The sequence below is a fragment of the Phascolarctos cinereus genome, unplaced genomic scaffold (assembly GCF_003287225.1).
Source record: "Phascolarctos cinereus isolate Bilbo 61053 unplaced genomic scaffold, phaCin_HiC Scaffold_726;HRSCAF=1367, whole genome shotgun sequence".
In the NCBI taxonomy this organism is placed as follows: Eukaryota; Metazoa; Chordata; class Mammalia; order Diprotodontia; family Phascolarctidae; genus Phascolarctos; species Phascolarctos cinereus.
In genome coordinates this window covers 384316929-384343887 of record NW_027556098.1, presented here as the reverse complement: position 1 = coordinate 384343887, position 26959 = coordinate 384316929, and the positions used below count along the sequence as shown (strand labels likewise).

General features: G+C 45.6%; 1 protein-coding gene across 1 annotated transcript in view; it reads right to left on the bottom strand.

The window, feature by feature from the left end:
• Positions 1-26537, bottom strand: part of LOC110198429 (protein-arginine deiminase type-2) — a 59610-nt gene extending 33073 nt beyond the window's left edge. Inside the window, exons 1-4 of the mRNA XM_020972704.2 lie at positions 26314-26537; positions 11491-11674; positions 11160-11232; positions 2427-2488 (exon numbers count right to left, since the gene is read on the bottom strand). Coding sequence (XP_020828363.1) covers positions 2427-2488; positions 11160-11232; positions 11491-11674; positions 26314-26405 — 411 coding nt within the window. The 5' untranslated portion in view covers positions 26406-26537. The remainder of the gene's footprint in view (positions 1-2426; positions 2489-11159; positions 11233-11490; positions 11675-26313) is intronic.
• Positions 26538-26959: the final 422 nt, after the last annotated feature.

The window sequence follows — 26959 nt, the reverse complement described above, 5'->3', positions numbered from 1 at the left end:
GTGTCAGAGGAGGGATTTGAAGTTAGGTCTCTTCTGACTGTAAAACTAATGATTCCCTTCCCCTTTCCCCCGACATCACTGTGTTACCTCATTGCCTCATGGGAGCAAGGGGCTTAGGCAAGCTTTTCTAATACCTCCTCTTGGAGAAGGAGATTTGGTTCAAGAAAAGACAGGGAGCTGAACTAAAAGGGGAAACTTCTGTCCAGGCACCACAGGTTCATAGATTCAGCACTGAATGGTACCTTGGAAGTCCTCCAACACTTTCATTTTATTATTTTTTTTAGTTGTTTTTCAATTAAGAAAAATTCACATTCTCCCTTTCTACCACTCCCACCCCTACTCCCCCACCTCCATCGAAAAAGAAAGAAAAAAACAGTAATCTTGTAACAAACATAAGAAGTTAAGTAAAGAAAAACAAATTCCCATATTGGCCATGTCCAAAAAATGTCTCCATCTACACCCTGGGTTCATCACCTCTCTGTCAAGAGCTAGACAGCATGTTTTATTATGATTCCTTTGGCATCATGGTTGCTCATTGAGCTGATCAGAGTTCTTGTGTCTTTCAAAGTTACCTATCTTTACAATGTTGCTGTTATTGTATACATTGTTCTCCTGGTTCTGTTCCCTTCACTCTGTATCATTCCTACAAATCTTCCTAGGCTTCTCAAAACCTGCCCCTTCATCATTTCTTATAGTACAATCGTGTTCCAATCTTTTCATTTTATAGAAGACAAAACTGGAGCTCAGAGAGTCCAAGGTAGTATAAGTAGGTGGAATTTTGAATCTAGATCCTATATAAGTCAGTGGGGCCTGTGGTTCCTAGCCTAGAGGGGAGGGAGTATTAGGGGTGTGAGCCCCCAGCAATTTTATAGTAGTAGGGACCAACCCCAGGGGACTGGCCCTGCCTGGTATAGTGCAGATGTCCCCCTCCTGCCTCAGGAAGGCAGGCCTGTCAGATGGTTTTCTTTTATTGGGAACAGGGAAGGCACAGAAGCTGTCAGGGGGAGATCATGAGATGAAAAAGTTCATCAACCACTTGTCTATATGGAGAAATGGAGTCCAGGAGAGGGGGCGTGATACACCCAAGGTCACATAGCCCATTTATGAAAGACTTGGACATAGGCCCTTGCCTCCCACTCCCCACTCAGCAATCCACCGTGCTTTAGGGTTACATAGACAGGCTTTCTTTTAATGTGTTCTGGCTCGAGACCTAGACAATGAGGCTTTTTACAGGGCAAGTTTCTATTTTGGCTGACTCTGGGAAGCACGATTTATTGGGTGCTAAATTGGAAAGGGCAGCACTGTCCCTGGGGTCTGTGCTTTCTTTCATTCCTAACAGTCTTGTGACCTTTTCACTCCTTGGTGTTTAGGTGGGGTGGGAAGATAGAGAGATGGCCGGGAGAGCACTGGACCTGGTGTTCTGGAGATCTGGGGTCTAATTCTACTTCTACTACTGATTTACCTTGGGATCTTTACTTAACATCTTCTGGGTCTGGTTTCTGCCTCTGTAAAATGGGAGCTCCCTGAAGACAGGGATTATATTTTCCTTCTTCAATCTGGGAGCTCCCTGAGGTCAGGGACTGACCATCTTTAGTCTATACCTCCCATCTAGACTATGTCTCTGACTCAGCCCCCTTGCACCCACCCTGGGGCCCAGGGCTCTTCATTGGTGAGGACATTCCATATCTTCCCCGACCCAGACCCAGCATTCTGCTCTCTGGCCATCTTCATGCCAGGCCTCCCCATACATAGGACAGCCCTTCCCCTTCTTAATTTAGAAGTAATGTCTAGAAATAAAAATGATAGCTGGCATTTATACAGCACTTTAAGGTTTGCAAAACACTGTACATGGTACCTCATTTGCTCTTTTAGAATATATGCTTCTTGAGGGCAGAGACCAGTTTTTTAAAAAATATGTATCCTAGCACCAAGGACAGTGCCAGGAATAGTTACTATACTTGAAGGAAAAAAACATTCATCCATTCATGCATACATTCATGCATTCATTTCTCTCCTTTCAGTTTGGGAGCTTCCTGAGGGCAGGAACTTTGCTCCCCGATCTGTCCCAGACTGGCAACACAGTAAAGGCAAGAACTCTACCTCTAGACTAAGACTCTGCTCATTGGGCTTATTCAGAGAAGTAAAGGGGAAATAAGCATTTATTAAGTGCCTACTATATGCTAGGCAGTGTGTTAAAACTTACAAATATTATCTCATTTGATCCTCATAACAGTCCTGGGAGGTAGGTGCTATTTTTGTACCTAGTTTACAGATCAGGAAACTGAGGCAAACAGAAGGGAGGTGACTTGCCCACAACCAGGAACTCAGTTTGGTCCTTGAGGTGGACTGACCCACTAGTCACTAGACCCACTAGCCTGGGGCACTAAGCCCCACAGGGAATGGAGGTAACTAGAGTACTGACTTACCTTCTTAGGATTGTTCTTTTCCACGATTCCATCTCGATCTGCATCCACATCCAGGGAGATCTCTGGGAAGAAGACACAGACATCGGGTTTACTGCTCTGGCCTGTCAGGGGCTGTCCCTGGGCTGACAGACTGGGCTACCTGGCAATGGGAGGGCCCTCATTTCTCCATTAGGACTAGGAGGAGAGGCAGCTGCATCTCACCAGAATGGTTTTCACTCTCTTCCCCTTGCCTCTGCTATTTCCCATGCTAGTGCTAGGAGGGCCTTTGTTGGAGTCATCTAAATGAGCCTTGATCTGATCTGAGTATCGACTGTGATCTAAAAGGGCTTTCCTTATAACAACCCTGGGATACAGAGAGTGCAAACATTTTTATTCCCATTTTACAGATGAGGAAACCAAGTCCTTGTATCCCCAGTGACCAATAGTGGCTGGCACATAGTAGGTGTTTAATAAATGCTTGTTGAAGCAATATTGTTAGGTGAAGAACTGTGAATGACTTAGCTGTTCTCAGCCATGCAATGATCCAAGACAATCCCAAAGGACTAATGATAAAGCATACTGTCTCCAGAGAAAGAACTGATTGCTTGAATATAGATTGAAGTGTGCTTTCTTTCTTTCTTTCTTTCTTTCTTTCTTTCTTTCTTTCTTTCTTTCTTTCTTTCTTTCTTTCTTTCTTTCTTTCTTTCTTTCTTCTTCTTCTCTCTCTCTCTCTCTCTTTCTCTTCCTTCCTTCCTTCCTTCCTTCCTTCCTTCCTTCCTTCCTTCCTTCCTTCCTTCCTTCCTTCCTTCCTTCATTCCTCTCTTTTGTTCTCTTTTATTTGAGTCTTCTTGTACAAAATGACTAATATGGGAATGTTTTACTGATTGCACATGTATAACCTTTATCTGATTGCTTACCATCTCAGGGAGGGGGGAGTGGAGATAGAGAAATAGAATTTGGAACTCAAAACTTAAAAAAATCAAATGTTTAAAAATTGTTTTAACATGTAATTGGGGGAAAATAAATATATAATCTTATAATAAAATTAATATTATAAACAAATTAATTTAATAAAACAAATAATTAAATTATAATAATGAAACAAATAATGTTATTTATAATTATAATTAATTATATTACATATAATATAATTATTATATAATCATAATTATATTACATATAATATAATTATTATATAATCATAACAGTAATTATATGGTAATGTGGTAAATAATTGAAGTCAATTATAATGAAATTAATATAAATTATAATAAGCTATGTAATATAAAATTATACATATATATGCCTGTTGATTGACTGAATGGATTGTGCAGAGATGGGAATCCATGAAAGTGGGAATGCCCATTAAGGAACTAGGGAAAATCGAGTAATTAATATTATTGAATCCTCTAAGGTCACCTAGCTAGTATCAGAATCATGACTAGAACTGGGATCTCAGGACTTTTGAGTCCAGTGTCCTCCTCACCAGACCTCACTACCCCTCCACCCTGACTGAAATCTGTCACCTTAGCACTTTAAGGTCTACAAAACATTTTTCCTTATAAAACCCCACTGAAGTAGATAGCCCCATTTAACAGATGAGAAAACTAAGGCCCAGAAAGTTTAATGGAAATCTTTGCAGCTATGCAAATGCTGAGGAAGAGATTCCTGCTCAGGTATGAAATAGACTACATATCTCCAAGTTCCCTTCTGATTCTGATTGTCAATGATTCTTAGAAGGGAACATGGCGGAAAAGAAGCTGGTCATGGGCTCCTGCCCAGGAGACTTGCCCTTCAACTGGGCATGACCTGGAGCATCTTACTCCCTGGAGATGGGAGTATTTCTGGGTCGGTCCTCTTGGCAGAGGCTCCCATCTCTAGGGGTGAGGGAGAGGAGGAGGGTCCTGGCACAGGAGGGAAATGAGGTGGCTGCCAGCCAAGGAGGGCTCTCTCAAAGAGATGGATTTCTCCCACAGTTGGTTCAGAATATCTGCCTAGTGCACTGAGCATTGTGCCCTTCAAAGTGGTTTCTGTGGGACCTTTGGGAATACTCTTCAGAGCCAAGCTTATCAGCCACATAAGAGAGCTTCTCTTATTTGCGATATGTTAGGAGTACTAGATTAGGAGTCAGAGGGCATGGTTTAAAATTCTAGCTCTGCCAGTTGGTAGGTATGTGACCTTGGGCCTCAGCTTTCCCCATCTGGAAAATGGGAGAGTCTCAGAACATTCTATGATGGATTTACATTCATGATTAGGTTTTGACTTCAAATGGTGGTCCCCAGTCTGCTTGCTGGCCACCCCTATTGCCTAGAACACCATCCCTCCTTACCTTTGCCTCTTAGACATAGTTTTCTTCAAGACTTAGATCCAATGCCTTCTTCTACAAGAAAAATTTTCTTCATTACACTGTCTCCAGGAAGCTGCTAGTGCCTTCCTCACAAAATATTTTCTGCCAGTTTTGGATCTAACCTCTATAGCTACAGGCTGTCTTGTCCAGCTAGATTGTAAACTCCTTGAGGGCAGGCATTGTTTCACTTTTGTCTTTCTCTCCCTAGAACCTTAGCCTAGAGCCTGGCACATAGTAAGTGCTTAATAAATGCTTTTTGCTGGGTTGACTGAAGTCACTTAGTTAAGATCAAATAGGATGTGGCTGGGCCAAGAATCAAACCCAGGCCTGGGGAGCCCCAAGCCACTGGTCTGGTCTGTACACCCACCTGTGCAGCTTCCTGACGGTTCTTCTTACTGCACTAAGAGAAACCTACTGTCCAGAGCTCCAGCGCCTCACGGCTAGCTGTTTTCAAGGTTTCCCGGGCTATCGCATGTGAAAGGGGAATTAGGCTTATTTTGCTTGGCCCCAGAGAGCAGTACTGAGAGCCATCGTGGGGCGGGTGAGGAGGGAAGTGCACAAGGGGCGATCTAGCCTTAGCTTAAGGAAAAACTTCCTCACTTGTTTTTAGATCTATCCAAGAGCAGAACCAGCCAGGCCGGGCACCGGGAGATTCCTTCCCTGAAGACTTTCAAGGAATGCCTAGATGACCACAGTGGATCGGGATATTATGTTGTCGGGGAAATTTGAATTCAGGGGTGGGTTAGGCAGCCATCCCCCTCCCCTGCCCCAGCCCTACCAATGCTGAGCCTCTGTGTCTTCCTTAAAGGCACAAAGCCCAATTATGGAGTAATGGTTTGGGCACTGTTTTCAAAGTCAGGGGATTTGAGTTGAAATCTTCCTTTAGCAGTGTGATCTTGGCCAAGTCATTCCTCTCCTCCTTAGCCTCAGTTTCCTCATCTGTAAAATGGGGATAATGATTGTTTATAACCCTCCTGCCCCAGCCACTGGACTGTTTGGGACCAAATCATTATGGAAATATGAGTTGTTATTATTATGATTATTATTGTGTTTGTTTTGTATGTTTCCCTAATACCATCATATTAGTTTATGTACTTACTTCCCTTCCCATCCCACTTCAGTCAACCCCTTACAACCCCTTGCCCTACTGGTCTGGTCTTGGTGGACCACCCTACCACTGTGCACAATCATAGGGTCATAGATTCAGAGCTAGAAGGGAGGTTAGAGGCCATCAACTTCACCCCCCCATTTTACAGATGAAGAAACTGAGGCTCAGAGTAGGTAAGCAACTTTCCCAGTGCCCCACAGTTAAATATCTGAGGTGGAATTTAATTCTATCCACTATTCTTGTAGCCTCCAATCCTATTTTTGTGACTTCTGTGGCCCTCCTCATTATGGATTGACTATAAAATATAGAAGAGGTAGGGAGGGGGAGGCACACCAGTCCCACCTCCTTGGAAGCTGCCCCTGGCCCCCCCCTTCTTCTGCTTCTACATTCGTGTGTATGTGCGTTCGTGTGTGTGTGTGTGTGTGTGTGTGTGTGTGTGTGTGTGTGTGTGTTTGTGTTGGAGGCGGTGGTAGGATGAGCCTGGGGGAACTTGGCTTTGGGGCCTCCCAGCCCAGGGAGAGATTTTCCAAAGGCTCTGGCTCCTAGGTCAGCTCCCCAAAATAGTCCCAAGGTGTCAGGTGGTACACCCACCAGCGATGGGCAGATTAAAGGGAAATGTCAAAGGGATTGGGTTCACGGTAATGTGGGGGATGGGGATGGCACGAGAGGCTGCTGCCTGCCTGCCTTGTTTCCTTCTCTTCCCTCCTCAGCCTCAGAACTCAAGGTGCTAATACCCTACCACAGATCTGCCCTTCCCCCTCCCCACCATGGCTAGGTGCCCAGCTCTCTAGCTTCCTGGGGCAGAAAGAAGGCCTGGCGACTGTACTGTGCTAAGTGGTGGGGGGCAGTTCAATGCTGGCAAATTAGGGCGATCGTGCTGGGCTGGCCCTGGACTTCGTGGGCAGAGGGCATGGACATACTAGTAGCCTAGAAGTCCCCTCTCCATGACCAAGGCAAGGTAAGTGGCAACTTGGCTCTGGAGGCAGAAGACTTCAACTCCAACCCATTTTGCTGCTTATTAATTAATTGTGTGATCTTCAGCAAGCCACAACCACTCTGGGCCTCAGTTTCCCCATCTTTACAATGAGGCAGTTAGGCTAGAGGACTCCTGGGGTTCCTTTCCACTCTAAATCTATGACCCCACGATCTTCCCTGTTTTCATACAGGCTACATGTCACCCTCTACGTATTCTAGGATTGCCTTCATTGGGACAACTAAGTTGGGGGAATGCTATGGGGGAAGGTTGGTACTCAACATACTTTTGCCCCAAGACTGAGGCCTCCATAGAGATAACCCTGCCCTCTGTCCTCCTCCTAACAGGAACATGTTAAATAGTAGGAAAGTCAGGGCATAAATCCCAATACTGACCTCTCTGAGCCTCAGTTTTCTCAGCTGTAAAATGGGAATGAGGGGCAAGATGGTGTAGGAGAGTGGGCAGAGCTGGCCTTGGAGTCAAGGAAGACCTGGTTTCACATCCCTTCGCTGAGAGGTAATGGCTGGGTACTTTGGGCAGTTAATTGAACTCAGTATCTGCAGACAATTATCCAAGACCAGTTTACCCTGTCTATAGCTTGTTTGGATATATTTGTTTGCTCATTGTTTCCTCTGTTAGACTGTAACCTCCCTGAGGGCAGGGACTGTCTTTTGCCTCTTTTTGTACTGCAGCCCTTAGCGCAGTGCCTGGCATATAGTATTTGCTTCATAAACGTTCATTGACTGTGAAGTTGCCCAACTCTATCAGTTATAGCTGGTCTACGTGCTATATGTAGCATGTTATATAGTATTATACTTATTATATACACACATATATACATATATATATACATATACACATGTGTGTGTATATGTACATATATACACATACATATACCGGTTATATGCTGGTCTACATTGGTAACGGAAATTTCTCACTGGGAGGTCCCTTCACTTATGAAATCATGTTTGATCCAAAATAGGGAAAGAAAAATATAATATTTGTACTCCCTCCTCCCATGGCTGTTGCAAAACAAGTGCTTTGTATTTACAAAGCCTCAAATATGTGCTATCATAATGTGAATGTGTTTAAAACCCACCTCCCTTAATTGCAGAGGTGGAGGACCATGGGTACAGAGTATTATACATACTCTGAGGCACTGTCCCTATATTGGTTGCTTTTAGGGAACTTTTTCCTCTAAAAATTTTATTATAAGGGATAGCTTCCTTATTACCTTCACTTCTCACTGCCCTAGGCAATTAATTTCTTTTTGTTTTTTAAATGTTCATTTATTTATTTTTAAGGCAATTCTTTAGGAAGTCAACAAACATTTTATTAAGCTCTTGCCAGTGTCAGGCACCATGCTAAGTACCAGGGATACAAAGAAAGGTAAAGGCCTCAAGTTTTAGCCAAGTTGCCAGCCTGCGTTGGGGGAGGGGGTTCTTTAGACCTGTGAAATCCAGAAAGAACTGATCAACCAATCAGCATTCGTTAAAGATCTGCTGTATCCTGGCACTGTGGTAGGTATTAGGGGCATCCAGAAAAAAATTCAGCATTCCTGCCTTCCAAGAGCACCTGGGAAACCTTAATGATCCCATCTGATCTTCTCAAGAGCCTTTCAGATATTATTATACAATATTACAAATATTGTACAAATATTATACCCATTTTGTGGATGAAGCATATGAGACCAAGAAAGGTGAGATAATGTACTTGAAGACACACGGTAAAAAGGAACAGAGCTGGGATTTGAGGCATTAGAAGTCCCAGGCCTCTTGCCTCTAAATTCAGGGATTTTCCACTATACCAGCTTCCTGGTCACATTCCAGAGGGAGACTGGGGCCTATGAACTTTTGTGAGGGTAGTGTGTGCTATTTATTGGGCCCATTTATTGGATTCTCATTCCTGGCTCTTTTCAAGTTGACTTGAGTACCATTCAGGCAGCAGGGTCGTCCCTTCTTCACAGTTATATTCTCTCTACCTCCTCACCCTTTCCCCAAGCCCTTCCCCCAAAGAAAGACTCAAGCCTCTTTGTGGAACAGCAGGAAGGAGGGGAGAGTTGTGTGGGATTTGGGATCCTAGGGTCATAGATTTAGAAGGAGCTTCAAGACCGTCTGGTCTAACCCCTTCCCTTTAGAGAGGAGCACTTGTCCCAGGCATGCAGGTGGTATCAGGGTAGGGATCTGAATGCAGAGCCTCTGACTCTGAATGCCACTTTTTCCTGTGTATCCTAGTGGATTCAATGTCTCCTGCCTTCTTGCTATTACCTGCGTGATGGGGGTGGAGTCCCAAACTGCCTCCCTAGGAACACATCCTGGGAGACGTTAGAACCCATAGATTCTCACAGCTGGAGGGGATGATGGTCTCGGGAGATCATCTAGCCACCTGTCCAGGGCAAGGACCATTTTCCTGGCCATAGTTTCCCTTCATAAGGGGTCAGATAAGCTGCTGGAACACTTCACAATAGGAGGCGTGTGGTAGTGGAAGAAACAGTAGCCTGGAGCCAGAGAGTTTGGGTTCCAATCCTGCCTCTGAACCTTGCTGCCTGGATAACTGCAGGACGGTCCAGTGGAAGCAGCAGGGCCTCTGGTCTCAGAGGTTTGTTGTTCAGTTGTTTCAGCTGTGTCTGACTCTTTGTGACCCCATTTGGGGTTTTATTGACAGAGATACTGGAGTGGTTTGCCATTTCCTTTTCTGGATCATTTTTACAGATGAGGAAACTGAAGCAAACAGGGTTAAGTGACTTGGCCAGGGTCTCACAGCTACTAAGTGTTTCAGAAGAACTAGGTACAAATTTAACCTCTATCACTGCCTGTGTGACCTTGGGCAAGAGATTTAGTCTTCTTGGGCCTCAGTTTCCCTAAATGTAAAAATTACAGGAATGGACTAAATGGCTCTGAGGTCCTTTCCAATTTCAGATCCATGATCCAAGTGACTTCTCTGAGACTCAGTTTGTACATCTGTAAGGTGGGCATAATAATCCATATGTAATCTTTGCCATAGAGTCATTTGAGGAAAGTGGTTTAGAAAACTTTAAAAGTGTTCTCAAAATGTGAGCTGTTATTAATGTCACCTCAGGGCGTGGACCGTGCCATGACTGGACTGTTTTTCCTGATATCAGGCTGAAATTTGTGTCCTGTACCTCCTTTCCCAACCTGCTGGAGTCTTTCTCCACAGACCACACAGCCCAAGTCTGTTCCCTGCACCCCACAAAAGAGCTCTTTGCAGCCCTGTTCAGAAGAGGGTCACAGGGAGATTATGTTTCTGAAAGGGTGAGTTAGGGCTGTTACCTGAGACAGCTCAGTCCCTATGCCCATCGAGTTGTTCACTGCAACTCTGATGGCTACAACCCTGGGAGCTCTGGTTACACTCCCTCACATCCCTGGTCTGGCTACCTCTGTTCCTGTCCTCACCTACGTCCCTCTTTTCTTTCTGTCTTCCCACAGTGACCAGCATGAAGAACTAGAAATCTAGGGTGGTTAGTTCAGGGAAGTCACTGGTGGCGCCCTGGCAGAATGCCCTGGGCACCAGAGCCCTGAGCCAAGGAGCACTGGGCACTACTTGTATCCCTTGCTGAGTCTGAATTATTCAGGAGAAGTCTGTAGAACCAAAAAGCTGCCTATGCCAAATCTGATTGAAAATGGTGTCGGCTGTCGTTAACTCGATGAGTGACCTTGAATAATCTCAGGGCCTCTGTTTGCTCATTTATAGAATGCAGGAGTGGGGGGGTGTGTTGGAGTAGATGGTACCATTCCATTGTGACATTCTACATTCAAACAATTCATTTTCTGAGGATCCTCCCAGCTCTGACATTCTCTGTCCTAAGGTCCCTTTCTAGTTCTGATGTTCTCTGTTCTAAGGTCTCTTTCCAGCTCTGACATTCTCTGTTCTTAAGGTCTCTTTCCCATTCCGACATTCTCTGTTCTAAGGTGCCTTTCCAGTTCTGACATTCTCTGTTCTAAGGTCCCTTTCTAGTTCTGACATTCTCTGTTCTAAGGTCCCTTTCCAGTTCTGACATTCTCTGTTCTAAGGTCCCTTTCCAGTTCTGACATTCTCTGTTCTAAGGTCCCTTTCCAGTTCTGACATTCTCTGTTCTAAGGTCCCTTTCCAGTTCTGACATTCTCTGTTCTAAGGGTCCTCCCAGCTCTAATGTTCTCTGTTCTAAGGTTTATATTTATGGCCCCTGCCAACTATAACATTCTATGCTCTATTGTTCCATGTTTTAAGAGCCCTTCTAGCACTGAAAGTCAAAGATTCCGTGATGCTAAATGGGTGATATCAGCCCTTAGAAGAGGCAGGATTTCTGTAATATTGGTAGTCACTTACCAATAGCCGTGAGGAAAAGTCCAGCTTGGTCAATGGGCGTTTTGTTTTCCTCTGCATAATAGTTGACGGTGACCTGGGGATCCACAGTGGGAGAAGGAAAAAATGAGGAAGAGAGCTGATGACAATCTCGAACTTTATGCAAACCTCCCACCTCCCACTTCGTAGCCCACCCCATTTACCCGTTCTGTGAAACTCTATGGGTTAATCTGAGGACAGATTTTTTTCACTTACTTTTAGGCTCTTGGTAAAGGCCCATGCTCAAGATAAAGTCCCTTCAACCTTAAGATTCCCCTTCCCACTGCCTCAAACCCAACCCTCCAGGCTCCTGTACCTTGTCACTGCTGATTTCTGTGCTAGGCTGGCTCATGCTGAGACGTAGGATGGTGCTGGGTGAGAGGGCCCATCTCTGCTTGCCATTGGCTGTGGCCTCCTTGGCCTGCCCATCAATCACTGCCTCTACCTGTACACCATCTGTGTATTTCAGGCTGAAGGTCTTGGCATCAGCGGGGGCCGCACTGTGAAAGGGAAAAGGGTTGGGTCATGGAGAGGCTTCCACATGGTTCCAGGGGGGTGAAATCTTAGACTATTTAAAAAATCTAGAATCTTAGAACTAGAATAAGCCTTGCACTATGTAAGGTCAGAGGTGGGAGGGCCTTGAGAATAGAGAACGTCAGGACTGATAGGTATCTTAGAATACAAAATGCCAAAGGTGGAAAGGTCCTTAGAACATGAAATGTCAGAGTTGGGAGGACCCTTAGAATACAGAATGTCAGAGCTAGGAGGGCGCTTAGAAATCACTGAGTCAAATGTACTTATTTTATAGATGAGGAATCTGAAGTCCAGGAAATGGAACTGGCTTGACAAAAGTCACACTGCCAATAAGGTCATTGCATGAGGTCGTTGAGAACAATACGGACCAATATCCAGAAGGCACCCCTGAGTCAGACTGTCTCCACACTGGCCTATCTCCACTGCTTGAAACACCACCACTTACAATCCATTTCTTTTAGGCTGTCTCAGCTCCAGTGAGTACACGGGCACCAGGGAGGGGGTGTCCCACTGTGTCACTAACACCTTGGTGTGACTTGGTTCATCTATCCTTCTCAGATGACAGCTTACTGAGGGATCTGGAAGAACCAAAGCTGGGGAGAGTGTCTAGGGAAGGGAGGGCCCTGCAGGGGAGGAAGGAAGGAGAGAAGGTGGGCAGTAGCCCCCAAAGACAAACTCCATTGATTTTATAGGCTTGCAGGAGGCCAAGCCCTGGGGCTGGGGTTTGGGTTTTTTGTGTGCCTCATGAGGCTAAATTTGGACACGAGATCACAGGGGGATTATGTGGGCTTCACTTGGGCTTTACTTGGGCTTTGTTAGCAAAACACCAACATACCATCCAGGGGTCTGCGGAAAGGGCACTGATCCACTAGCTTTAAAGGCGGAGGTAAGGCTGAGTGTGAAACAAAGGGGATCACTGCTAATTCACTGGGTGACCTTGGGTGGGTAACATTCCCTCCTAGAGGTTCATTTCTTCCTTTGTGACATAAGGACTGAACTAGGTCATCTCTGAAACCTCTTCCTCTCCTAGATTGACTTTTTTTTTTATTAGGTAAAAGAGGCCATTTTTTGCCTCATTTCTTACCTAGCCTTAATCACTGAATTCACATTGCCTCAGTCAAACTGAGACCTGGGAAAGACCTTAGCTTAAAAAGCCAAGGTCTTCCACTGCATCTGGGGCCATCTTCAATCATCCTGATCTGTATCTTGCCACTGGACCCAGATGGCTCCAGAGGAGGGAGTGAAGCTGATGACACTGCATAGCCCTGCCACACTAAATCCAATTGTCTTGGCAGTCATGGCATCACCTCTCTGATGTCATGGTCCTCTTTGAGAACAAAGGACAGACAACAACCCAGCTCTTATACTCTTATGTTCTAAGACCCTTCCCAACTCTGATGTTCTCTGTTGTAAGACCTCTCCCAGCTTTGATATTCTGTATTCTGAGGTCCCTCCCAGCTCTGACATTCTGTGGTCTAAGGGGTCTGCCAGCTCTGATGTTCTAGGATTTTGTTATATTACTATAGTTGGCATATTACTAATAGGAAATGCCCCCAGAATTTAAGGAGGAGTTTAGAAAAGAATGACCCTCTGAAACTGGGTAAGATCAGTCATCTATAGGCTCAATTGTTCCTAGAGATTCCTGAATGAGTTGCCAGGGAGACCAGGGTGTCTTTGAAATTCAATTCCTGGAGGCCAGGGTATCTGCTAGGGACTAGAGTTTTTCCTGAAAGTCCTTTAGAAAGATCACAATTTAAAATATATCTATTTTAAAGAAAGATGTATAATACTAAGTTGTATTTAATAGGAAGGCTGTAACATAGTCTGAGGAAAAGGAAGGGGAAGTGGAGTCTGCAGGGAATCTAGTCAGTCAATAAACATTTATTAAGCATTTTAATAGGAGGGGGGGCTAAGGAAAAGTCTAGGAAAAGGAAATACAGGGAAGAACGAGTCAGTGTTTATCTGGTGCTCTATGGGGAGAGAAACATTATATGTGAGAAAGTCTAGCATCCTCATTACTGAAAACTTATGGCTCCTATCGCAATTTAATAAATTGGCAATCATGTTCATGAATAAGTCTGATAGAATCCTGGACTGTCAGAGCTGGGAGGTATTTTACATCAGAGAATGCTGCAGATTGGAAGAACAGAGAGTGTCAGAGATGGAAGGAGCCTCAGAGATCACTTACCCCAGTCTCCTCATTTTTACCAATGAGGAAACCGAGGTCCAGTCAGTGGCAGATTCTAAGTAAAACTCAGATTTTCCAACTGCTGACTCAGGTTGCCTATGAGTTTGGTTTGCATAAGACTGATTTTTCAAAGTCATTTCCTTTGGGCAAATATGATAAAATCCAAGATTCTGGACACATAAGGATAAGGACCAGATCCTGGACTTCAGGTGACCCCAAAGTACTAACACCCTGGAAGAAATCCACTAGGTTCCTGTTCATTTTTTCCCTCTTTCCTCTCTTTCTCCTTCCCTCACCTAGTCTAATAGATAGAAAGAAGAATTTGGAATCAGGGAGCTCTGGGTGTCAATCATTTCTTTGACATTTGACCCCTGTGTCCATGGGCAAGTCGCTTCACTTCTGAGTCTCAGTTTCCCTATCTGTAAAATGGGGATGATAATGCCTATAATGCCTTCCTCACGGGGTCATTATAAGGTTTGTCTGTTCATGTGCTTTGTAAACTTTGAAGTATAGAAATTTCAGTTATCATCATTATTATTAAGAATAAATGATACCATTATCCTCATCATTTATTCACTGTCCCTCTACCCAGATAGGGCTTTGAGGGTTAATGTCTAAGCCCCACAACAGAGGCCCACTCCCCACCCCCATCTTCCCAGGCACCACGTTTGAGCAAACAGCTATTCTAGGAGCAGGCTCCAAATCCTAACAACAAAGGAGCCATTCTCCCTAGCCTAGAGGGTTCCCAGTTGGTACCATCTGTGCCAAGGACAGATGCCCTTACCGAGGGGCTGTCTTTAGGGGTCACAGGCTAAAAGTCTAGTCATGTTGCAAAGCTCCTTTTGCAAAGCAGGTATGGAAGGACCAAAGGATGTCATGGATGGGGGGGTGGAGAGGTGAAGGGACTGGGGGTGGGGGGAAGGAGGAGACTTGTGACTTTAAAAAATAGCTCATGAAATAATGAAGAGTGAAATGAGCAGAACCAGGAAAACATTGCATGCAGTAACAGCAACATTGTTTTAAGAATGACTTTGAGCAAATAAATTATTTTGACTATAATAAATTCCCAGTTTAAATATAAACATATGAAGAGAGATGCTATCTATGCCCAGAAAAAGAACTGATAAGTAGAAGTATATATAGAATAATTTTACATGTATATCTATACATATACATACACATACATACATATATGTGTGTGTATGTATGTGTGTGTGTGTATATACACACACACACACACACACACACCTATTTGGGTCTAATGATAGCCATCTCTAGGGTGGGGAGAGGGGAGGGAACAAAAAAGAAATTTACATGATAATTTTGTATATTTGAAAGGAATAGCAAGTTGTGAATAGTAGATTTGCAATTTCATATGCAATCATCATTTTTTATTGTATTGTTATAGAAATGCTTGTTTTATTCCATAAATTAAAAATAAAATTAAAAAATAGAGCATAAAACAGGAATTCGTAACCTCCCCTCCACCTTTGGTAATCTGGTGACCCTCTCATCACTCTTTTTTTTTTTGGCTAGGCAATGGGGTTAAATGACTTGCCCGGGGTCACACAGCTAAGAAGTGTTAGAGTCTGAGGCTGGATTTGAACTCAGGTCCTCTTGAATCCAGGGCCAGTGCTCTATCCACCATGCTACCTAGCTGTCCCTACATATTTTTTTGGTTACCCCTGCATATATGTGTGTGTGTGTGTGCGCGTGCGTATGTATATATATATGTATATATATACATATGTATATGTATATATATACATATATATAGTATATATATATATAGTATATATATATAGTATATATATATACATATATATAGTATATATATATACATATATATGTATATATATATATATATATATGAAATATGTATTTTTTTTTTTGGCTAGGCAATGGGGTTAAGTGACTTGCCCAAGGTCACACAGCTGGTAAGTGTCAAGTGTCTGGCCTGAGAGTGGATGTGAACTCAGGTCCTCCTGACTCCAGGGCTGGTGCTCCATCCACTGCACCACCTAGTTGTCCCATTCACTCTCATATTTTTAAAGGCATCAAATAAAATATGTAAGATGGCAAAGGAATCCAATGATATTCAAACCTAGTTATTGAAACATTAAAACACACACAAGTTCACAGACCCTTGGTGTAAGAGAGCAGAGGAAGACTAGGCGGTGTATGAGGCATCCAGACCAGTCACTGTGGGGGCATAGGGGAGAAGAAGGAGGCCCAGTCTCTGTTCTCATGGATCTCCCAATCCAATGGAGACACAGTGTTTGCTCTCAGGGAACCTCTTGCCAGACAGAGTTAGGGAGCCTCTAATGCCTGGGAACTCCTAACCTGTTTCTAAGTTAGGCAGCTGACATAATTTGATAAGTGTTAAGAGAATTCCTTGGATGGCCTGAGTCAGGAGGAATCAAAGAAGGTTTCCCAGAGGGAGTTTTGAATAGGTTTTAAAAGGAAAAGATCAACAGGGGAGAATGCAACCCTGGTTCCGCTTGCTAGGCTATAGACTAAGAGTCTTGGGGCTCCAGTTGGGACACAGCAATGAGCTATACAAAGTCCCATACAACTGCTTGCAGTCCTCCTCAGCCTTTTTAGGTTCCTTCTCACCTGAGAACCATAGAGCCTAACTTCCTAACACCCTCCCAAATAGGCAGGATTGGGGGTGGCAGATTGGGGCACGAGGTACCAGCTCTGGTTGGCATGGAGCCCACTTCAATCATACCATCTGCCTTGGGTCTCATTAATGCCAACCTTTCCTGGCAGCTTGGGGAGGGAAGGGGAGGTGGAGGAAAGTGCTCCTTGATCATGTGCCTAGTGTGAGGGCAAAGGGGCCCCACTGGCATCCTTGGAGGGGGCAGGAGCTGCTGGTGTTTACAAGGTGACAGCCCTTGCTTTGTACTTGTCTCTGGAGCCCATGGACAAGAGCCTGGCCAGGGTCATAGTAACCTCAGAGAGCTGCAGTGGGCAGGGCCCTGTGCCACTCACAAAATAAAGAAAGCGCTTCTTTATATATAGTAGAACGGAAGAAAAGATAATTGTCCATGATATCGCATATCTCTATGATGTGTGGCTTACTTTTCTTTGAAGTCTTTAAGTCAACCTGTAACTTTCAAAGCTATCTGGTTAGTCTGTGCTTCTTTCTGAGCTCCCTCCTATTCCCTTTTCTAAGTTAATAAAAGTCTCCATTTATTTTTTTTTTTTGCTACCCTATCCCTATTCCCTCTTCACCCCCTTCCTTCCAGGGGGTCCTACGACAACCAGGACTAGTATCTTGTGCCTCACCATCTTTTCACTCCTCCCATTGGAGAAAGAAGAGAAAAGACAGACCTTTTGTAACGAATAAGAGGAGTCAAGTAAAACAGATTCCTGCACTGGCCACATCCACACCTATGTGCCTTATTCTGAACTCCAAGTCCATCACCTCTCAGTAATCCTGCTTCCTTGGAAGTTGGTCTGATCATCATGATTCCTCTGTAACCATTAATTTATTTTATAAAGCACTTTAGTTGAGGCCCAGAGAAGGAAACTAACTTGTCTAAGGTCATCCCCAGTTTATCAGTGTCTTTACCAAAATATTTGCCCAAGGTACTAAATGGGAGAACCTGGATCAGTGGGTCAGAGACTTAGAGATCGTAGGAATCTTAGAGGATGAATCCAACTGCCTCATTTTAGAGATGAAGAAATCGAGGCACATACAGGTTAGATGACTTACATGGCTAGTATGTGTCTGAGGCAGGATTTGAACTCTGGCCCTTGGGCTCCAAATCCAGGATTGTCTACTATGATGTTCTGCCAAATTCTCCTGCTCTGTTTACAGCCCAGTGGAACTATACATGTGTATACACACACACACACACACACACACACACACACACACACACAAATATGTAATATAAGTTCTGAATCTGTGATTTCATGAAGATAGGGAACTCCTGGTATGGGATCAACTTACCATCCACACGGAGAGATTAAATGACTTTCCCATAGTCACAACTACCATATGTCCAAGGCAGGGCTTTTTGCCTCCAAGGCTCACCTTCTGTCTACTTCTCCACCCCACGGGACAAAAATGACAGAAATGATAGATTTTTTGGCTTACAAAGCACTTTGCTTACACTGTCTCATTTGACTCTCACTATTCAAGTTCAAGGGAGCACCCACATGATAGAGTAAGAGGGGAATCCCTGGGAGGAAGGAGGGAGAAAACAAGCATTTATTAAGTGCCTACTGTGTTCCAGGCACTGTGCTAAGGGCTTTACAAATACGATTTCATTTGATCCTCACAACAATTCTGTGAGGTAGGCATTGTTATTATCCCCATTTTACAGATAAGGAAACTGAGGCAGACAGAAGTGAAGTAACTTGCCCAAGGTCAGACAGCTAGTTAAGTGTATGAGGCTGGATTTGAACTCAGGTCCTCCTGACTCCAGGCTCAGTGCTCCGTCTACTGTGTCATCTAACCACCTCTGGGGTCTGGGGATATGATGCATGCAACAACTCTGGTGAGGCATGCAAGCATTATTATATTCATTTTAGAGGTGAGGGAACTAAAGCATCAGAGAGAGGGAATGACTTGTCCAAGGTCACTGCTCAGATTTGATCCCATCCCTTCCTTCAGGCCAGGAGAAAGGCTCTTTCCAGGATGTTACAACAACCTCTAATGAGTTTTCATCGGGGAGACAGCATGGTTTAATAGGAAGAACACTGGGTTTGGAGTCGGAGGACCTGGGTTCAAATCCTGACTCTTTGGCTTAGCAGTACTTATCTGACCTTGGGCAAATCACTGGCATCTGAGGTCCCTTCTAGCTTGACTAACCCCTTCTCTTATCTCTGTGTACTGTAGAGAACTTGTCATTCTTACCCCTCCCTTATTCTCAGAAATAAGATAAAGGGTGAGCAGCCAGAGCCCTAGCCCAGTGTTCTAGCTTGGGTTCTGCTCCCAACTTTGTCCCTTAATTCTCTGTGTGACCTGGGCCCTTCCTGTCTCTGGGCCTCAGGTCCTCAGGCCAGGCGTCTCTCTCCTAAACAAAGTTGCCTCTTCTTTAGCTGGCTTGTCCCTTCCCCCCCTCAACCTTAGCCACCAGGGGAAAAAAAGGCTCCCAAAGGGTATGGAGCACGGACTGCGGTCCAGCCTGATCTCCTGTCTCTCAAAGGTAGCCTCTTCCCTTAGGGCCTTGGCACTGCAGCTGGACACCTGTCCCTGCAGCCATTCCTGGCAGAAGCCAGCCTTTTTAGGGCTAGACATGCAAGGGGTGTTACCCTGATTTATGGAGGCCATTTGATCACGCCTTGGGACCAAGCTCTCCATGAGCTCTGACAGGCTCCGGGAAGGGTGGGGTGGCTGGGCTTGGCTCCAGGTCAGAACAATCCTCTCTGAGCCCCTGCAGTGGCCAGGCTGTGTGTGTGCCCAGCTTGGTGGGGTGGGGGGAATGAGGATGGGGGCTGAGGAGGACGGACAACTCCAAATACAGCTATTTCTCAGCTCATGACACCAACCACATACTGCAGGGCAAAGACAGCACAGATAATCCCAAACTGATGAGTAATCCTAAAATAGCACCTGGGACGGGCAGTTAGGGATACTGTATGGTGGGAATAACATTGAACATGAAGACCTGAAGACCTGGGTTTGAATCCTAGCTCAGCAACTTAGCTGCATAACCTTGGGCAAGTGATTAAGCTTCTCTACACCTCAGTCTTCACATATGTAAAATAGGGATTACAATACTAACACTCCCTACCTTACAGGGTGTTTGCGAAGATCAAATGTGAAATGGAAAGTGTTTTGTGCATTTTCAGTTAGCAAGTGCATATTCTATATGGTGGGTACTGTAGTAGGCACTGGGGACCCAAAGACAAAAAACAAAATAACCCCTACCTTCTAGAAGTTTACAATCCATGCAGGCAGACAACATGTGCACATTTAGTATATGCCAATTATATGCAAAATAAATTCCAGGTAATTTTGGATGGGAATTCCTAACAGTTGGCAAGGGCAAGGCTTCATCTGTGCCCCTGGCTTCCGTCTTCCCTGGCTTCCTTCAAGTCCCAGCTCTGATCCCCCCTTCCAGGACGAGAAACCTTTTCCAGTCTCTTAATTCTAGTGCTCTCCCTCTGTTGATTGGCCCTCATTCATCCTGTCTATAGCTTGTCTGTACAATAGCAGTCTCCCAGAAGAGACTGTGAGCTCCTTGAGGGCAGGGACTGTCTTCTGCCTTTCTTTGTATCTCCACCGATTAGCCCAGCAGGCACTTAATGAATGGCTTTTGACTGACTGAAGTGTTAGGAGGTCGAATTTGAGCTGACTTTTGAAGGAATTGAGGGGTTCCAAAAAGGAGACAGGGCATTCCAGGCATGTGGGACAGTCAGGGAAAAGGCCTGGAGATGGGATTGTATTAAATGTATTAAACCTCTAAGGTCCCTCCCAGCTCTAAATTCTATGACCTCTTGGGACTCAGTTTCATCATCTATAGAATTAAATGATTGAACTTTAGTGATCTCTAAGCTCTAGCTACTAAAGGAGGGAAGGGGGGAATCCGGTTAAGAATTTAGGGTCAACTGTTGGGAAAATGTATAGACAAAAGTTAAAAGGCCATTGTACTGGACAGTTTTGTACCATCTGTAATGGAGATAAGAGGTGGGACCCATTGATCTCCCAGAGGATTCTGGAGCTAAAGATTGCCCTGTAGAGGCTGCAAGGCTGAAGGTCTGCTGTAGAGAAGGGCAAGGCCAGGCTGTTGGCCCCTGTCCCATGCAGGAGAGCTCTGTTGTATGGCTCTGGCTGGGATGCCACTCCCTAGGCTGCTATGAAGAGCCTATCCACACTGCAGAAGAGTCATTCATTTGTATCTAAGGTCCATTGACAGGAAGCTGGGCCATTGACTCCTCAACCTGGCTCCCTAACCTGGCTCACCCTTCCCACTGTGAAGTACCACAAAAGCTGGGTTAAGTAAGCCCAGGTGACTCTAGAACACTCAGCAATCTGAGGTCCTACAGTAGGTCATTCTCTGTCCCCAGGAGGAGTCACATGGTCTGGAGTTTTGAGAGACGTAACAATACTCTCTTCTAATGACTCTGAAAGATCCTTACCAGCTGTATGGATCTATATTTAATAGCCCAACCTCGCTCTGACATCCTGTGTTCTAATGTTCTCTGTTGTAAGGCTTTTTTTAGTTTGGAGGTCCTCTGTTCTCCTGGATCTAAGGGTCTTTTCCACCAATCTATTCTCAAATCCCTTCCAGCTCCAAGGGTATTCTGAAACTTCTTCTTGCTCTGACGTTCTATGTTCTAACATTCTAAGGTTCTAAGGTCCCTCCCATTTCTAAGGATCTTCTAACATTTTCTGTTCTAAAGCCCCTCCCTCTATGTTTCAATATTTTCTATTCTAAGGCCTTTCCAGTTTTGAGGGTCCCTGTTCTATGGCTCCTTTAGTTCTTTTTTTGTTTTTGGCAATTGGGGTTAAGTGACTTGCCCAGGGTCACACAGCTAGTTAAGTGTCAAGTGTTTGGTCTGATGCCAGATTTGAACTCAGGTCCTCCTGACTTCAAGGCCACCTAGCTGCCCCCAATTCCTTTAGTTTAAGCATCTTGGTTGTAACATTTTCTATCATAGGGTCCCATTCCAGCTCTAATAGGGTTCTATGACTGTGTTTTCTCTAACACCTAGAGAACAGCAGGGCTTCTTACCTTGAGGGAGTGAAGGGATGATGATCTTGGAGGACCTTTGCCTTGTTGGCACGGGGACATGGAGAGGGAAGAGAAGGGTGGAGTGGGGGGAGGGCTTAAGCCCTGGGTCACTATTAAATTACTAGAGTTTTCCCAACCACTAAAACTCAACTTTCTTCTTCCTCTTCTCGCTTTATCGTATCACCTCTACACCTCCCTCCCTTCACTGTCTTGTCTCATCCATATGACCAGAGAGGGGGCAATGAGAGCACCCATTGGATCTTTTCTTTCTCATCCCTTCCTCCTCCCTGGTTCTTTTCACGGCCCCTCTTCACCCTCCTTGCCTCCAGCTGGGAACTTGGCATGGCATTACCAAGAATGCCCAACTGTAAATAAACAGGCATGTATAGTGACAACCCTGGCTTAGGGGATTAGGAGGCCTGGTGACAGACAGCTCACCCCAAATGCAGCCTCTGCATTTGGGTAATAGAGGCTGACAATTAAGAGAAGCTTGCTGACAAGCAGGAAGTGTGGTCCAGTGGTAAGCTCTCAAGTCTGAGGATGCAGGTTCATATCTCAGCTCTATTACTTGCTGGCTACCTGACCATGGGGAAGGAGTTTTATCTCCCAGGGCTTTTCCCCCTATATGATAAGGGAGTTTGTTTAGATGGTCTAGAAGTCAGTTCCAGTTCACATCTGACATTCTATGACATTGTCAACTACTCTTTCTCCCTTGACTGTGGAAGCTCCTTTGGCTTCCATAACTCTTCTCTCTTGGTTCTTTTCCTACTCCTCTGACTGTTCCTCCTCAATATCCTTCCATAGATTATCATATTTCTCCCATCCCTTAAATATTCAGTGTTCCCAAGGGCTCTGTCCTTCCCTTCTTTGCTTCTCACTCTGTCTCACTCTCTTTCTCTCTGTCTCTCTCCACTTCACTACTCTCTCTCATCAGCTCCTATTGAGTTCAATTATTATCTCTGTGCTAATGACTCCTTAGTGTCTCTAAATTCCAGTGGCATGTCTTTAACCACAAGCTTCACCTGGATGTCCCAAAAGTACTTCAGACTCAACATATCTAAAACCAGAACTCATCATATCTCCCTCCTAGCCCACCCTAAACTTCCCCTTTTCTATTGAGGGCACCACCGTCCTTCCAGTCATCCATGGTTGCAGCCTCAGAGTTAGCCTGGATCGGTTCCTTTCCCTCAACCCAGGGGTACGGAGCAAATCAGCCCAGCGCTGTGAGCCCCATTCTTGCTGTCCCTCACCATTGTGAGGTTCAAGTGAGATAGTGGATAGAAAGCACTTTGCAAATCTCAAAGTGCCAAATAAATGCCCGTTATTATTGTTGTTGTTTTTAGCCTACAATCACCTAATCCGGGATGATTTGATTCGCTGAGCCTTCTTTTGAACTTTTGTTGAGCTTGAGCAATATAGGAGTGTGCTGGTAAATGTTTAACAACCAGGCTCTCCAGAAGGGGGGGGGAGTACACATACATTTATAAGTTTAACATGTGTTAATAACACTTTCTTAAATTTAGACAACCAATAAAGCAATAAATCAAGTCCCAAATTGCAGCAATTGAAATTTATGAGGTGTAAATGCTCACACTGAAAATTGAACAATGAGCAGCTGGCTCCAGCACACCCATATCTGATTAGTTGCCAAATCTTCTCAACTCTACCTTCCCATCATCTCTTCTGTCTCTTCCCCTTTCTTCCTCTCCCACCAAAGCGCCCTTTTTCAGGGACCCATTACTTCTTGTCTAAGTCCTGGCGGGAGCCTCCTCACTGGCCTCCCTGCCTCTAGTCATTACCATCTCCAACCCATCTTCCACCCACCTAACAGATGGATATTCCTCGGATATATCTGATCAGGTCACTCTCCTGCTCAAAAAGAAATTCTTTTCAAAAGCTCCTTGTTGCTTCCAGACTAAAATTCAGACTCATGTTGGCATTTAATGCTTTCCACGCTCTGGCTTCCACCCATCTTTCTAGTCTCATTTCATATTCTTTGACATTCACTCTCTGTCCCTGTCAGACTGGTCTGCAAAGTGTTTCCCACAGACAGCATTTCCTCTTCCAATGTCAGCGCCTTCAACCAGGTTGTCCTTCACAACTGAAGCGGGCTCTGCTCATTTCCTCTTCAGAGAGTCCGTACCTTCCTTTCAAGCATAGCTCAGGTACCACTTTCTTCACAAGACTCTTCCTTATTCCCCTAGTTATTAGCCTTCTCTTTCTCTGGAAATGACTTTACGTATACTTTGCATTTATTTGTCTGTGTCAATATTATGATCTCCAACAGAATGTAAGCTTCTTGAGGGCAGGTATTGTTTTCTTTTGTCTTTATATCTCTAGTGCCTAGTATTGTGCCTTTCACACTTAAGATGGGCTTAATAAGTATTGGTTGAATGGAACTGATGACAGTGAAAGGGCTCTTTCTAATACCCAAAGACCCCAGTTAGAGGAACCTTGCCCTGGGGCTGTCTTCTGTGTGTGAGAAGGAGCAATAGAGCCTGGAACACCCAGATGCTCTTCCTTATAGCCTGGCCTCACCGGGACACTATTCGTTCTAGAGCGGATTCCTATTCAGAAGCAGGTTGGATTAGATACTGTCTGGGCTCCCTTTCAAATCTGGGCTTCTGACATATTGGTCTGGCCAGTTAGTCAGGCAACAAGGAATTACGAAGGACTTTGTGCCAGATACTGTGCTAAGATACAGTTCAACAGTGTGTTTCTGGGGCCTTCATCATTTACCCCTGAGAAGGTGCCTGGTGAAGTTCTCCTCTGGCTGGTGTGTGTTTATACATATGTCATGGGCAATACTGCCAGGGGAATTGGAAAACCCTTCTTCCATCTTATAGTCAGCAGGAGACAAGGAGAAGGGTGAGGCAGAGCAGGAGATACCTCCCTCTATCTCTACGAGTCTTATTCTAGTTACTGCCGTCTCTAGCCCTGCCCCTGGTGGCTGGGGTCCCTTTTCTGCCTTTCATATACCTTCACACCCAAAGAAAAAAGGGGAAATGGATCAATAGGGAGTATCTAAACAACAGCAAGGTGACACCATAGTGCACAGAGCACTGGGCCTGAAGTCGGATGAATCTTCCTGAGTTCAAATCTGGCCTCAGACACTTCCTAGCTGTGTGACCCTGGACAAATCACTTAACCTTGTTTGCCTCAGTTTCCTCATCTGTAAAATGGACTGGAGAAGGAAATGGCAAACCACCCCAGTATCTCTGCCAAGAACATCCCAAATAGGGTCATGAAGAGACGGACGGGACTGAACAACAACAAACGACAATCTTTCAACCTGGGGTTCAGCTCAGTGGGAAACAACCCGTTGGGTGTGCCACAGACTCTTCCAGGGCTCAGAGGGGTGAAGTCTGGGGAAGGATTCTGGGATAGAGGCACTTGGGCAGAGTCAGGAAAGATCATTAAGGTCATCCCTGTGGGGCTTTGAAACATTAGCTGCAGAGCAGCCCCAGGGGGCCAAGATTCCCAGGATCACATCTCTCTCCTGTCCTCTCTAAGGGGTAAGGTCTGGGTCTGAGCTAACCCTTTCAAGAGAGCTCAGCTGAGATACAAGGAGAAAGAGAAACTAGAGTGGGGATAGGGAGAGAAGGATTGGGAGCAGAGGAAGTCGGGGAAGGCCAAGCTGGGGCCAAGGAGGACGCAAAGAGGAGGTGGCTGAAAGAGAGCCGGTGAGTTGGAAAGTTGGGGTGAATGGCTTAAGGGAAAGAGATGAAGTTGAGGCAGCTGTGAGGGACGTTGTTGGCAGGCAAGGGGCAGGAAATAGGAGGAAAGAGATGGGAAAAGTGGGGAAAGGAAGAAAGGAATAGTGTGGGAATAGGAGATGAACAAGAAGGGAGGAAAAAAGCAGAGAAGAAACTAGGGTGCTCTAAGGAGAATGAGAAAGGCAGAGGAAGGAGGGAAAAGTAGGAGGGGGGTGGTACAGAGATAAGAACTATATATAGGACAAGAAGCTCAGTGGTATGGAGAAGTAAGGGGTGAAAAGGAAATGGACCAGAGCAGAAAGAGGAAGATGGGGTTTGGGAGCACAGACTGAAGTCTGTATGGGGGCAGAGAAAGAACCGTGCAGGGGCAGAGAGGAGCAGAGGAGAGTTGGGAAGAACTGGGATAGGAGCAGGAAGGGTGTGGGAACAAAGCAGGGGGCTGGGGTAGGGGAAAAGCTGGGATTGGGACAGAGGAAACTGGAGGAGATTGGGATGAAGACAGAGAGGAGGGAGACAGTGTTGGGGACCCAGGGACGGCAGTAGAGAGAAGAGGTGGCAGTTAATAAACATTTATTATGCACCTTCTATGTGCCAGGCACTGTGCTAAACGCTGGGGATAAAAGAAAGGCAAAAGAGAGTCCCTGATTGACCGACTTGGGACCAGCAGAAGAAGGGATGTGAGAAACTGGGATGGAGAGAGAGAAGAGGTGCTTGAGGATTTGAGGCAGTGGAGATAGGAACGAGAGAAAAAAGGAGCTGGGACCATAGAATAGGGCAGGGGTAGGTTCAGGGGGCTCACGGACCCTGCAGAGGCTGTACACGAGGGGGCTTCCAAAGGTGAGTAGTACCGGAGAAGGTCTCCTTGGGGAGGGAAGAGGGAGCCCGGGGCAGGGGAAGTGCCGGGGAGAGGCCGTGACTAAGCAGCAGCAGGGAGGCGGGATGCGGGCTGTCCCCATGCCCGGGGCCCTCTCGATGCGGGCACAGGAGTCTGGGCAGACCCCTCTCACCTGTAGACATCGACCCAGAGCCGAGTGCCCAGCACACACACCGCCTCGATGCGGTTCCCGTACTGCAGGCGCACAGTCCGTTCCTGCGGCATCCTCCTCGCTCTCGCTCCCGAGTATAGGGTGCTGGGTGCTGCGTCGTCCACCTGCTTCAGGTGAACAAGAGCCAGCAGCTGTCCACAGGGCCACCGCGCGCAATCTTATTCTTAGGCAGGCGTGGGGCGGGACGCCCACCACAGCTCCTGCCTCATTGGTCATCAGACCCGGCCCTGCCCCGGGGCGGGGGCGGGGGTGTGTGCTGGGGGAGAACTCGAAGAGTCCCACTAGTTGCAGCGGCTCAATTGCTCTGGCTACCTTCCATTAGGCCATGTTCGGCTTGGGGAGCAGGGCAGCTTCTCTTGGGGGAGTTCGCGTTGGAGTGGGGCTATGCATTTGCTCACACACATTCTCCACATAGCTCCACTATTTTCATCTCCCGAGCTCTCCCCTTTGTTCCTCCACTCTCTGACACCAACACACACACCTACACATCACTAATTCATTTTCATATCCGCACCCGAAACCTTCCTTCCCTTTCCCCATTATTGTTTCCTCCCCTTCCCCCAATAATCGTTCTGCAACAACAAATTTAAAAAGAACGTTTGCTGAT